Source organism: Limulus polyphemus, unplaced genomic scaffold, assembly GCF_000517525.1.
Source record: "Limulus polyphemus unplaced genomic scaffold, Limulus_polyphemus-2.1.2 Scaffold1814, whole genome shotgun sequence".
In the NCBI taxonomy this organism is placed as follows: domain Eukaryota; kingdom Metazoa; phylum Arthropoda; class Merostomata; order Xiphosura; family Limulidae; genus Limulus; species Limulus polyphemus.
In genome coordinates this window covers 82,565-97,459 of record NW_013667424.1, presented here as the reverse complement: position 1 = coordinate 97,459, position 14,895 = coordinate 82,565, and the positions used below count along the sequence as shown (strand labels likewise).

Genomic DNA, 14,895 nt, shown 5'->3' with positions numbered 1-14,895 from the left:
AAGGAGTATGCAGTTAGGCTTAACTCTTTCTTCAAGCAAATATAATTGAACCATACATAATATGCACGTTTTATAATTTGAAAAGGGAAAAAAAATAATTGAGAACACTTAAGTTAGTTTGAAAAAACAACAATGGCACTATAAACAAGTGCATATTAGCAATATGTATAACACTATCAGAAAGTATTATTTAACAATATAAAGTGCTTATCATTTTCTGAAACTGTTGTAACATACACTTGCAAGACTACAATTCTTAATAAAAAAAAATTTTATATAAACTAACTGGCCACTTTATTAGGACACCCATTCAATATCAGGTTGGATAATCTTTTATTGCGATAACAGACTACATCACACATTTCTTGTTTATTGCCCACAGGTTACACCCTGAATGTCACTGAAATAGTGCTTTCCTGCTTTTAACTGAGATATGCAAAGTTTAGACTGGTTGTTGGTTGCCACATTACAGATTTCATAATGTCCTTTATGCGATAAAGTTATAGATAGTTCAGATCCTGATTGCTGGGACATAGTGTGATGTCTGTTGTACTGGAAAATCTGTCCAGTCGTCTTTTTCATTTGGTCTGGTATCAGTTGTGGTGGTCACAGTTTTTCTATGGGCAGATGTATTCTCTCTTGATTGCCACTGTTGATAAACCTTGATGGCAGACATCTTTGAATAACGGAGCAACTGACATAATGTCCCTTTAAAAAATGTATGTGGTCTTTGCACTTACCCACTATCTTGCAGACTAAAGCAGATATGACTATATCCGTGTTTTTATATCTTTAACCATCATCTTTATATACAAACAGCTCTCTGTGTCACATCTATTTTTAGATATGTAATAAAAAACAAAATGGCTCTTTTTTAATATATAATTATTTTACAAAGTTGAAACTGGTAAACTTTCTTGAGACTGGTAGAAATTTCCCAACTTGTGTGGTTAATATCATGCTTTTCAAGGCCAAATAAATTATATAATGTGTCCAGTATATGTGCCAAGGCAGTAAAAGAGTTAAAGGATCTCAACAATTACATGACATTATTCATCTACCTTGCATGTGCAAACAAATTGTGTTTTACAGATGTATGTTTTGGGAGTTTCTAATGAAGAAGTCAGCCATAATAATGTGTTAATATCTTTCTGTACAAGTTAATCTGTCATTTTGGTAAATACTTGTCTTTTGACTATGTAACTACCTCTGCAATGTGTGATAGGTTTATTTTATTTTCATCATATTTATTAAATAATACTTAGCTGTAGATGTGTTTGGTTGATAATCCAAATTAAATTGTTAACGTGTCTTGTGAAATTAGTCACTGATACCATATATATAGGAACTATCTCATATCTTCTGAAATTGTAGACAGTAACCTCCCCTCCAATCCCCTATGGGGTTGTGGGATGTTCCAAAAGGGAATCATGATAAGGGAATTGAAATGATACAACAAATCTTTGAAGTTGTTTATAAATACTAATATATTCTAAAAAGAGTTGCTTCATAGCCTTAACCTTTGCTGTCTGGCTGTCCTACAGGAAAAGTAATTCCTTTTTTCTCTCTTTAGTTAATTTCAGACTTTTGTGCAAAACTTTAAAAGAGTTTCTTACAAGTAGTCATCTCTAATTTGTAAATGACAGGCCAGAAGAAAAACAAGTATTCAGCATCACACACTACCAACTATTGTGTTACTTTTGTCTGATAGAATAGAGAAATTTGATGATCACTCTTATATAGCACATGTATAAGCATGTTTTTGTGCTAATGGGATGTGAACCTTGAATCTCTTGATCCACAGTCTGGGCACAATAACCAGTTGGGCATATCTGGCCTTTTTTTTAGTATTATACATCTTTTATGATTGATTAAAACTTAATTATATATGTAGAACTCTATTATTGTACTTGAATATTCACCCTCCAAAAAGAAGTCTTGGATTGAGAAAGTTTGAGACTTGTACTATTTGATTGTACCTTGATCATCAGATGAGTTTTTTTCACTTCATTTGCTTTTATATTAGTTAGAGCACTATATCTTTATAACTTCACTCACTTTTTTGTGAAGTGTAAACCTACATACACCTACCTGATCAGATGATTAAATCATGTATTTCAACACAAAGAAATTTATAATAGTTCATTATCTGTACTTAAAATGCAATAAGTCTTGCAAACAGTTGTATCTGGTAATTGTAAAAAGTTTGAAGTTTTGCCAAATGCAAGACACAAAAAATTTATTAATGTACCTTATATTAAAATAATTTTTTTTTTTACAGGAGTGTTCATGGGTTTTGGATTAAGTGGGGTCATTCCCGCTGTGCATTACCTTGTTGCAGAAGGATGGGTTCGTGCTATTTATCATGCATCATTTGGCTGGCTGTGTTTGATGGGGTCGCTGTACATCATAGGAGCTCTATTCTATGCAATGCGTGTGCCAGAGAGGTTTTTTCCTGGAAAGTGTGATATTTGGGTAAGTTGTTTAATTTCTGAATGTCATTTAACTGCTTACTTTCATTCAGAGTTGATGGCACTTTTGAACTGTCTGTTAGTACTCCAGAGATGAATAGTTTCTCTTTTTTACCATTTGCCTAACAATTATAAGTGTACTTTAAATACCAAACTATATTTCCTAGCATGGTATCTTGGAACTGGAGACTTCTGCAGGATTTTTATGATTATTATTATTCTCACAATAGTAAACTATTTTTTTTTTTATAATTGTGAATTTGATAAAGAAACCAAAACCTTTGAGTTATTTTAGTTTACTTCAGGGGGTAAAGATTGTTCTCACAGTTGTCAGACCAACTTAGGAAAAATATTGACTTAGTTCAAGATTCATGAAACTCCATAAGACTATACTTTGGTAATTTCTTTCATCTTTTTTTAAATAATGGCAGGTCCTTGTGGATCAGAAGGTTCTGTCATATTTAAAGTCTCTTCAAACACATTTTGGTACAAGGGCAAAATAGTTTTTTTCTGTAAACAAATTGTACAGGAAAACAAAAGTCACAAATTGCTTAGAACTGTATTTAATAGCTCACTATGTGATAAAATTTGAACTGCAATAAATTTCATTTTACTGAAAAGAACAATATTGTGCTGCTGTACTTAAAACATTCAAACATTTTAACTCCAAGTTATATAACTGGCAAATGTTGGATAAAATAACTGCAACTGTTTAGCTCATTAGATAAACTTTGTGTTTATGCATGAGAAAGTTATTTCTGAGAAGATGTTCTCAAATTTTCCTAGTTGTAAATTATCATTTGGTTCTGATAGTAAATGTTGAAATCTTCATGTAAAAATGTAATTGTGTTTGATAATTATTTGAATAGCTCTTTATAAGTTGAAAGGTATGGTTGATGTAAACACTAAAGACATTTAGTCATGTTTGATAAGTTAATGTAAATTTTAGAAATATGTTTATTAATTTTCTAAATTGTTTTTATGAACTGAGAAACAATTTTCAAAGACAGCTACTTAGTTTATGGTAGATGCCAATTCTTGTTCTCTTTAGTGTGTTTTTATGAACAAAATGAATGTTAAAAACTTGTATGAAGTACAGTATTTATTTGTTATTACTTTTCCCATTTACGTATGTTAAGTTTCTTTTTTATTCTCTCTTCTAGTTTCACAGTCATCAGATATTCCACATCTTAGTTATAGCTGCTGCATGTGTCCACTATCATGGCATATCTGAAATGGCTATGTCTCGACTGACTCTAGGAGAGTGTGTAGATGGTGCAATGGAAGATGATCAGTTTATGTACATTTTGTAATCCAGAATATGATTATGTTTGGACTTTTTTGGCATCCTTGAAGTTTGTTATTTATCCACAAAACCATTCCTGGCCTTATAAAAGTTTTACTCGTATAATATACCCTTTCTTATACTCTAAATTACTGACAACAGTAACATTGACCTGATAAACTAATAATTAATGAACTTGTATTTAGACCATATATATAGTGAAAATTGTAATTTACGGGTAGAAAATTATCCCCTTAAGTTAACCCTAGAAACCAGCGGAGGTAAAGTCTAGAGAATTAGCAGCTCGACACAACCTCCAGTGATTGTTTAAGGAAAGGAACCATCACTCTGATGATAATAGAATTGTTGATGTAATGTATCAGAAAATTTAGGAATTTCTACTCTGTGATAGTTTGTCCATTGTATAAACACTGCATCATATATATATATATATATATATATGTATGTTTTTTTTTTTCTTTTTCTTCTTACATTCATACCTTTGTACTTGGGACACATGAGACACAAACTTATAGTTGATTTATTTAGTCTTAAAAATATGCTTCCAGAAAACGAAAAAAGACAGCATTTTGTTTGAATACCAGAATATTTAGAACATTTTATGTGGTAATATTAGTAACGTGTACTATATCATATTTTAATTTCCCACATACTTAATGGACAAAAGTCATACAAAACTTTCTGTTATTAAGATGGTACTTTCATTTCTTGTTCTTTGAGGGAAGGTAAACAAAACATTCACACACACACTGCTTTTTTCTTCTGTTTCATCAAAGTAAAGTAATAAAAATAATAGTTGAATGTTCTTTTATTCAAATTAAGAAACATCTGATGGCTGTTATGACATTGAAATGTACCTTAAATCTGGAGAATCATCGAGTTTAATTGCTTTTTTATGCAATCAGTTAGTCTTTGGCCAGTGATTGATTGGCAAGAATTTAAGAAAAAAATCATGACTGGAAGGCCTAAGGTAGTGTATAAAACTTATGTTTCTTCTCTACGAAGTAAAACAAGCTTCTTTGCATAACTAGAGCTCTATTTGTTAGAAATAGAGTGGTGGATGTTAGCTCTTAGAAAATTACAACAATGTGTTGAGACCAAACTAGATTGTTCCTTCATTTTTTGTATATTGTAAGCAAGTGTGTGTGTGTGTGTGTGTGTGTGTGTATACATGTAGCAAAAAAAATGGTGTAGGTGTGTTCCTTGTTTTCTGTTGGAAAGTATTAGGTAATGGTTTATGATTTTATTGGATAGAAAGTTATATTTATTGAGTATATTCATTTTGTGTTCAAGTTGCAATGGAGTCTGAAATTACCAAAATATGTGATTAGGAGGAAGTAAATTTATCAGATAAGAATTACTTGTGTATGTGATTTACAGTTGTAAGGCTATCTAAAATCTGTTGGGTGTCCACATTTTTTTTCCATGGAAAATTACTGTGTACACAGTTAGTCTATTAATGTTGACCACCAGAAGGCCAAACTTTTGAAAATTTAAAATAGTTTCATATAATAAGGCTTAAAAAAGGTTGTAGTCAAGTTTGTTTTTTCTTTGGATGAACTAGTTAAGTAGTTTAAGAAGTGTATTTTCAGTTCACAAATTTAATAAATTATGATTATATATATATATAAATGTTATTTAATGTCAACCTGTACCACTTTTTGACTTTTAACGAGTTCTGGGCCGGCATGGTCTGGTGGTTAGAGCGCTCGAATCGCAATCTGAGGATCGCGGGTTCGAATCCCTGTCCCACCAAACATGCTTGCCCTTTCAGCCGTGAGGGCGTTATAATGTTGCGGCCAATCCCACTATTCGTTGGTAAAAGAGTAGCCCAAGAGTTTGCGATGGGTAGTGCTAACTAGCTGCCTTTCCTCTAGTCTTACACTGCTAAATTAGGGACGGCTAGCGCAGATAGCCCTCGTGTAGCTTTGCGCGAAATTCAAAGCAAACCAAACTAACCAGTTCTTTTTCTAGTGAGTTGCACAATTCGCGTGAGCTTAGGGGAAGCAGGATGCTGAGATAGGAATAAAACATATTTAATTTCATGCAAGTGAATATTCGCTCAGGTGATAGTCATAATTGAATGTCTACATGACTGCTAAAATAACTAACAGATTGTATTTATAAGATGAACACAAAAATATATAGCACGATTGCGTGTAGTCGCGAAGAAATAAATAATATTGAGTACATCAACACAAAATGTTCACAACAAGATCGTAAAATATACAGTTTAAGAATATCTTCAAGAAAGTTTAAATTCGTGATATATTTCAATGAATACGACAAACAACGTCAGATAAATGTTTATTTATTCTATCCGACATTTCGGGCCACTCTTTTTTTCAAGGGTCACAGGTTACAAAACTGATTTAAACTTATAGTAACCGAAAAGAATATAAAATAACAACAATATAATCGAACGATGAAGCGTACTAAAAGTATTGATAAACGGGTTAGTCTCAGATCAAATAAGTAAATGTTAAAAAAAAACTTGCATGAAATAATAATAATAGTATTATAGGGGCTAGGCATTGTATCTGTTAATGGAAGGGTATTTTGATTGAATGAAAAGAGAATATTTAAATTTTCTATCAAGAAATTTGTCACAAATCTCCCAATTTTGATCCGATAATGTGTATCTTTAATTTATATTCTTTTCGGTTACTATATTTTAAAATCAGTTTTGTAACCTGTGACGAAACGTCGGGTATAATAAAGAAACATTTATCTGAAGTTGTTTGTCGTTTTCATTGAAAACGGATTCCATCATTCAGTCGGAACTGAAAGCTTTAAAAAATGATAAGAAAACGACGTATCTTACTGCCCCACCCAGTAGCACAGTGGTATATCTGTGGACTTACAACGCAAGAATCCGGATTTCGATACCCGTGGTGGGCAGAGCACAGATAGCCCATTGTGTTGTTTTGTGCCTAACCTCAGAAAACAAACAAGTCTTACTAGCAATTGTTAAAATGGTTAGGTTAAAAAGGCTAAGTGAGTTACGTAATCGAAGGGAACTTGATCAACATAGAAAAAATATTATTAAACAGCGACGTCACTGAAATCTCAAAAGTGGATTGGTATTTATATAAGTTACATTAAGATAACATAACATAATGTTTTGGGAAACAAGGGACTAGTGGTCCATCTCGGCTGTTTCATCCTCTAAACAAAATTGATATTTTAAAAATATCTTAAAGCCAGCCCTTATCATTCATATGTATATATATATATATATATATCAAGCTTTTCTTAAACTCGCTTATATTTACTGCCTCTACAATATCCGAAGGCAACCCATTCCAAAGGCCAACCACCCTGTTAGAAAAATGAACTGTCTTAGCTGAAGATGACTCCTACCTTGCCAAGTCGTACTATTCTCATTGTTAGATATGTAAAAAATATTATGCATCAACACTATCAATTTCCTTTACAATCTTAAACATCTCAATAAGATCCCCCCCCCAAACTCATATTTTTTCAAAAAAAAATTGCGAGATTATCGATTACTCATTAAAGAAAGTTTGATAGCAGTCTCAATAGGGAAGAAATATGTGTACGGGGTCAGAAAGTAATAATAGTTTAATAATGTTGATGTATGTCGCGTTACGCAAACGATTTACAAGCTACATGTATCAAAAAGCAGTGTTTAACAGGATTTTTTACATTTCAAATAAGTTTTGCATAATATATAGTGCTTTCCAATCATGCTTGTCTTACATTGTGTATTTCTAAGTAGGTTAACTGATATTAAAACAGCTAGATACGTTCAGAACTTTGCAGTGTTTCTGGTATAACCAAACCCTGCACGAGATGCTACACCACTATGTCTATTATGTTTCAGGACAAAAATAGTCAAGAGTTGAAGTTGGGAGGGGGAGGGGTGACTCGCGTCCTTGGCATTTTAGGTTGAGCATCTTCTCTGTGAAATTTTGGGGATATAGTCGCCCTCCCTGGGAACTGTTTTCTACCATACGCTGATCCGTAGCAAGGAGAGACTTTGTGTCATTAAACCAAATGTTTCTCTCTCTGTTATCTTGGGAGTAAATGCGCATCATGAGGTCATAAACCAAACCAACTCGTTAAATATCCTACCGGAAGCAGAAGTGTTGTGCTCTGGGCTGGACCAGTAAGTTTCTCTGCATGGTTAGGTCATTGGTCACGTTCTATTCGCGCGAGATTTTCTGCAGCACATGGCACGTTCTCCGTGAGTTTTGAAAGAAGCTGATCTAATGGGAAGAAAAAACAAGCCTAAGACAAAATGGAGAAAACTCTCTCTCGGTAAGATTTGTAATATTTAATATTAAATATCTGAACGATTCATGAAGATAAAGATGGTGAATGAAGCGTGTAGAAATTAGCACTAATTGATTTCACATAAATAGTACTTTACATCTCGTAATTGTAGAATTTGGAGGATAGACAATTTTTATAGAAAATTGTGATGCCTCATGGTGGTTCAACGGTACGTCTGAGGGCTTATAACGCTAGAAATCGGTTTTTGATACCCGCATTGGGCAGAGCATAGATAACCCATTGTGTAGCTTTGTGCTTAACAAAAAACGAACAGAAAAGTATAATATTAAAATTGTTTTTTTAATATGGAAGAAGTTAAGGGCTAAGTTAGAGAATAATCCGGACGGTTTTATTAAGGTTCAATGAAATTAAGTATTTGTTCATAAACTATTTCTTAAAGGACCAAGGTTTTGTACATTAATCCTCCAAGACTTTATCCTGAAGTGGCACTCTGAACTAGGAAGTTTCTGCCTTTTTTGACGTGGTTTATTCGTGTATGTTCTGATATTCGAACTTGTTTGAACCACATAGTGTACGTGTTTTTTCCGTCTAATTTGTTGCCTTGTAAAATACTTTTTAAAGAATTCTTCACTTGTATCATACAAGAAATACTTTGTAAAAACTTGGTTTATTGAAGTTTTGAGTTCATTAATTAATAAATCTTTTGGCTGGCAAGAAGAAAGTATTCTAGGTACAACTTAACTCGGTTGTAACGTGTTTTTGTTTTTTTCAATAAATATATATATAGTTGATCTGGTTTACGTACCATGAACTTGATTAGATAATGATCCTTTGGGGTACGGTCAAGGTTTTTCAAAGTAGGAATAATAACTGGAAACGACAGAAAAACGTTAGTCATAGCAGTGACCAAGTGTATGTGGGCACGTTGAAACATCCATATTCTGATTATGTATGATTTACGCAGTCTTCATGAAGAACAAAGTCGAAATGGAGAGCAACCATTTGGTGCACAGTGAAACTTGAGGATGGAGGCCTAATCTCAGGTGAAAAGGACGAATGTTTTGTACATTAGTCCTCCAAGACTTTATCCTGAAGTGGCACTCTGAACTAGAAAGTTGCTGCCCATTTTGACGTGGTTTATTCGTGTATGTCCTGATTTTCGAACTTGTTTGAACCATATAGTGTACGTGTTTTATACGCCTAATTTGTTGCCTTTTGAATATTTTATTTTATTATTCTCCAGTTAGACATCTCTACATACTTTGAGCAGTTAGCTTTACAGTGAGGTAACAGTCACACAGTCTTACCTCTTCAAGCTACTGCACAAGTTGTACATTGATAAACCAAGAAATCAATTTATGTCAGGAAGGTCAACGTGATTTTGATATACTTTACAACTTTTATCTGCCACGCATTAGAAATATAAACTCAATAATTAATATTATCATTTTGATCAGAGCAATCTGTTTACTTGGAGCGAAACTAAAAAATCAACCTGGTAACAAATTGTATAAGAGCGCCATCTGGTGGTCGCATATTCTGTTCATATTTTTAACTTTATCAGAATGTATTTAGAGGGTCAATCATCACCTTGAATGAATTATTCCTTGTGTTAACTTGAACAACTTCCCGAAAAAACAAACAATAAACGATGTTTAACAGTGTATCTATCATAATTCTAAAAACGTCTTTATTATTGGCAAACGACAACAAAAAAGCCCTTTTCTCCCTTCGAAAGATTTAGCATGTAAGCGAATGTGTGAGAGTTTTCGCGATCGAGGGTTCGATGCTATTTATAGCCTTGTGCTCTTACGAATGTAGTGAATGTTTGTCTTGCCTATCTACGAACTTGTCTTTGTCTCAGAAGTGTACGTTTTACCTACTGAAAGAATACCTTTTACTTGCATATCTTTCAAATACGCAGTGTTCTGACTTACGATGTGATGCAAAATCCTGTCACTAATAAACTACTCACGCGTAATCTACGTTTTAACATTTTTACACGAAGCTTTAAAGAATGTGTGACTACCTTAAAATGCTACAGAAGGCTCTAGTGTCTTAATATATATATATATATATATATATATATATTACAATTCTCTGAGTAGAAGAAAAGGATAACGTAACAAGGGCTATTAGCTAGGATTTAGTAAAAGTGTAAACAAAATAACAGTTCCTGAGAGGGAGGAAGATATCCTTCCTGGTCCAAAACATGGATCGAATCCCGACGTAGAAGAAAGAAATGGAACATCAATAGTTTATTTGTTGAGAGTTCAAAACAGTATAGATACTGTGATAAGATGAAGGTTGTGAAGATCAGATACCAATCGTTGTCATGATTACTAGTCTATACAATCAACTAAATTTACGTATTAATAAACAGCTAATTTTTTATCGTATATTTCGACTATCATTCTGTTGCCGTCTTAAAGAAGTCATAAGAAAGACTATTTCTACTGGTAGTGCTTAGGATTCGATCCCGGGTTTTCTTGATGAAAGTCTGGTTAGTTATTTATTAAAACTTGAATCAACTTATTATTTAGATGTTTTCAAGAGAAGCATCCAGGTTTTACTAACTTGTGTGGTAGGTTCAGGAAGTACGATAAGCTATGTTGATGTAAATGACTTATCTTTCTTTGTCTTGTGTTGTTCATATCCTATAATTTCAGTATTATTCAAATTAATCGTACGGTTTGCTTTTCTGGTGTGATAGGCTGTTGCAGATAGATCAGATTACCATGTATTGTATACTCTTGGACTTGTTTGTTTGTTTTTTAATGTGTTTTAATACAGATTCACAGAAGGTTTTTTAAATGGTGTTTTTACTCTCCATTGGATCCTTAGGTGGTTTGATGTGTACTAATTGCGATTGTTTTTGTTGTGGTTCCTGAATACTGTTCAGACTTTGTTATTTACATATCCTCTGTATATTTTCAGAGACTTTTGGTAATGGGGAATATGTCTGTAATTTCTTTTCTGAATTTTGCAGGTGTTTATCTTTTTACTTTATCAAATATCCATTGTTAGGGAGAGTTGTAGTGATATGCTTTTCTTCTGTAGATTTAAATTCCTTCGGTATTACAAATTGTGTTCATTCTGGAAACTAGACAATATGTGAAACCTGTCTTTAAACTTTTTGGGTGATTTGATTTATAGTCGAGGTACTTACCAGTATCTGTGGGTTTCCTGTAAACTTTAATATAAGCAACACGTGCTAAGTTATAAAATTGAATTACCATGCAACGTTTTTTGCAACCAAGTGTCTTAATGCAAGTATTATGTAAAGAGACATAAACAAGTTGACCTTACATGTTTAGGACAGCTCTAAACATGCACGTCTATCACTCAGAAGGGAAAAATTAATATTACAGTTCAAGAATAATTCTAGACACCTAGTATTTTTTTTATAGGTTAAATAAATGAGCAAAATTAAAAGGTATGGTGAGAAAGAAACACATAATATTTGAAGGATATGTGGGAATATGTTATCATTTTCTTTTCCATTGTGAATTGTATCTTGGGATGGAATGTTGTCTCTTCAGGTAGTTCATGAATTCTTCAACCTTGTCTGTAGCGTGTAGCCATATTACGAACGTATCATGAACATATCTGAGTCAAATCTTGGAGCGTAGTGCGACTGTTTTGAGGGCGTTAACTTCGAAAAATTCTATGTAGAGTTACTCTGTACTGGTGATAGAAGTGAGCCCATAGCCAAACCGTCTTGTCGTTGGAACTTTTTATACTTACGTTAGAAGTTGTGTTGATACAGAAGTTTGTGAGTTGTGTTGCTGTGGAGATTGTCATTTATAGGCGTTCCTCAAGAGTTCTAAAGTTTACAAACCTTTGGCGAAGTATTTGTAGTTTGTCAGGGGCTGTTACATTAGTGAAGAGGTTGGATATGTCAGAGCTGATCATCACGGTAGTCGTCTAACAATAACAGTAATTGGTATCAAATTCATCACGCATGTTTTACCGTATTTTTCGGTGTATAAGACGCACTTTTTTACCCCAGAATACACCGAAGGTATGAATAATATATATATGTGTATATATATACGATTGTAGCTTTTTTTTCCCCAAAAAACTTTGTCTTCAAAATAAGGGTGAGTCTTATATTCCGAAAAATACAGTACCTTATCTGCACAGTATAGACAGATACCATATGCGTGTCTTTGCTGTGAATAATATATGTACACCCTCTAAGTTGTTTTTATACAATACGGAGACACGTGTCAACATTTTATAGAACATTTTCGTGCGTCATTTACTGTCGGAGACATAAAACATATCCTAACATTTGGAAAATATTACCTAGTTGAAAATTGACACAATACGAAGATAGTTATGATGGAACCCTATGTTGAATAATTTAGTGTAAAAATAATAATACTTGAGATATTATTTGATATGTATTTCTTTATTAATTAATATGAAAAAAATTGGTTAGAATTATTTAGAAATTGACTAGCTAATTCTGATTATGTATTAAACGGTGAAAGGCATTAAAATAGGAATGCAAACAATTGTTGTGTTTCATTGAATATAGCCTTAATGTTTACAAGTTTTAACTTAATCTGAGACTTAAAGAATAAGATTCACATTTTCGACATTAATGGAAAGAAAAATTGTTTCAACTTCAATTTAGGCTTAAGAATGCGAATGGTGAGCGTGAAGTTTCACCACCGATGTTTAAAATGTTGAAATCGCCTACGTATTCGCTCAACGTAAAATGCACAGAAAGCCCAATTTGTGGGATTAATTGCAATATTGGCGTTGTTTTTTTTTTCATTTTATGTGTGATTCATATTTTATTGGCCCGGCATGGCCAGGTGGTTGGGTGCTCGACTCGCAATCTGAGGGTCGCGGGTTCGAATCCCCGTCACACCAAACATGCTCGTCCTTTCAGCCGTGGGGGCGTTATAATGTGAAGGTCAATCCCACTATTCGTTGGTAAAAGAGTAGCCGGTGGTTGGTGATGACTAGTTGCCTTACCTCTAGTCTTACACTTCTAAATTAGGGACGGCTAGCGCAGATAGCCATCGTGTAGCTTTGCGCGAAATTCAAAAAACAAAACAAACAAACATTTTATTAGGGATCTTGTAACCAACAAAATCGGGAATCCACAAGCAATTTGGTGTGTGTCTGTTTTAATTAAAGCAAAGCTGTGTGCAGCGAGAGGAATTAAACCCGATTTCAGCGTTTTAAATCCCTAGACTTATTGCTGTCCCACCGGGAGAGAGCAGTTTAGGGCATGAATAATTGTTGCTTGTCGGTTTTAGCGAAAACCCACACAATGGGCTATTTGCGCTCTGTTCATCGCGGGGAAATGAGCGCCGGATTTTAGCATTGTAAATACAGAAACGTAGTGTTGAACCACCGTGGGACATATAACTAGTCTAGAAAAGTGTATTTCATGTGCCTGTGAATCCCATTACTAATTCTAGGGTTAATAACCGATCAAGGGTGTTGAAGTAGTTGGAGAAAGTAACATTATTAATTCTTTCAATCTCTTATTATTCACCAAAATAAATCTTATAAGTTTCGGTCTCTTTTTTGTTTTCATTTTACTTAGGGCCCGTCATGGCCAGGTGGTTGGGGCGCTCGACTCGCAATCTGAGGATCGCGTTATAATGTGACGGTCAATCCCATTATTCGTTGGTAAAAGAATAGCCCAAGAGTTGGCGGTGGGTGGTGATGACTAGCTGCCTTCCCTCTAGTCTTACACTGCTAAATTAGGGACGGCTAGCGCAGATAGCCCTCGTGTAGCTTTGTACGAAATTCAAAACAAACAAACAAATCCATTTCACTACTGTAATTCAGTATTTTATATTAACTGTAAGCCTAATGGGCCGTTTTGGCTTATCTTAAACTATAACTCAGATAATACAATATTTGATGAATTGTAAAACTAAATATTGATTGTATAGATTATCTAGAACTATAACCTAGAAACTAGAGAATTAAACGCACTGTATAATTAAATAGTACAACATTCTGTGATTCATAAAACAACACGTTCATTGTTATCTAGATAATGGAAGATCCTGTGAATTACAAACTAAACGTTAATTGTAAATTATTTGTAGATACGACCTACAAACTAAAGAATTAAACGTTCACTGTTATGTAGATAATGAAAGATCCTGTTAATTATAAAATTAAAATGTTAATTGTAAATTATTTGTAAATGCGACCTAGAAACTAAATAATTATACACACCACAGATAACCCCTTGTGTATCTTTGTGTTTAACAACAAACAAATTTAGATAATACAAGATCTTGTGAATTATAAAACTAAATTGTGATTTTAAATTATTTATAAATACACGCTAGAAACTAAAGAATTAAACGTTTATTATAATCTAGATAACGCAATATCCTATGATTTGTAAAACCGAATGTCCGTTTTAAAGACAACATTCTGTGAACTGTAAAACTAAGTATTGATTGTAGATTATGTATAACTACAATCTTGAAACTAAAGAATGGAGCCTCCATTACAACATTAGAATATATATTTAATATAGCAACAAAAGTTTTAAATTTTTCGACAATTCTGCCTAAGAATTTGATAAATCTTGACTAGTTTCTGTACTAATTTAACCCTAGATGTTACTCTCTATGGCATGGGTCAGTCAAAGATGTTATCTGCTGTTTTTTAGGATGGTTATACCAGCCAATGTCATTCTGAGGCGAGGTTATTTTGTAACTGTCACAAGAAGTATAGATACTTCTGATCCAGATTTGTGATATTGGTCAGTTATAAAGAGTATACGTGTGTTATGACAGTAGTTTGGTGCTTCTAGGCAGATTCGTTTCAATCTTTGAAATGATGATTTATGTGTTAAGAATTATA

At 33.3% G+C, this 14,895-nt stretch overlaps 1 protein-coding gene across 2 annotated transcripts in view; it reads left to right on the top strand.

Annotated features, from left to right (window-relative positions):
• The window catches only part of LOC106465030 (adiponectin receptor protein-like), a 47,919-nt gene extending 43,387 nt beyond the window's left edge, over positions 1-4,532 (top strand). For both annotated transcript variants that reach the window (XM_013925222.2, XM_022392849.1), the window contains exons 7-8: positions 2,282-2,475; positions 3,635-4,532. In XM_013925222.2, the coding sequence (XP_013780676.1) occupies positions 2,282-2,475; positions 3,635-3,784 (344 nt within the window). In that variant the 3' untranslated portion in view covers positions 3,785-4,532. The remainder of the gene's footprint in view (positions 1-2,281; positions 2,476-3,634) is intronic.
• The last annotated feature ends 10,363 nt before the right edge of the window (positions 4,533-14,895 follow it).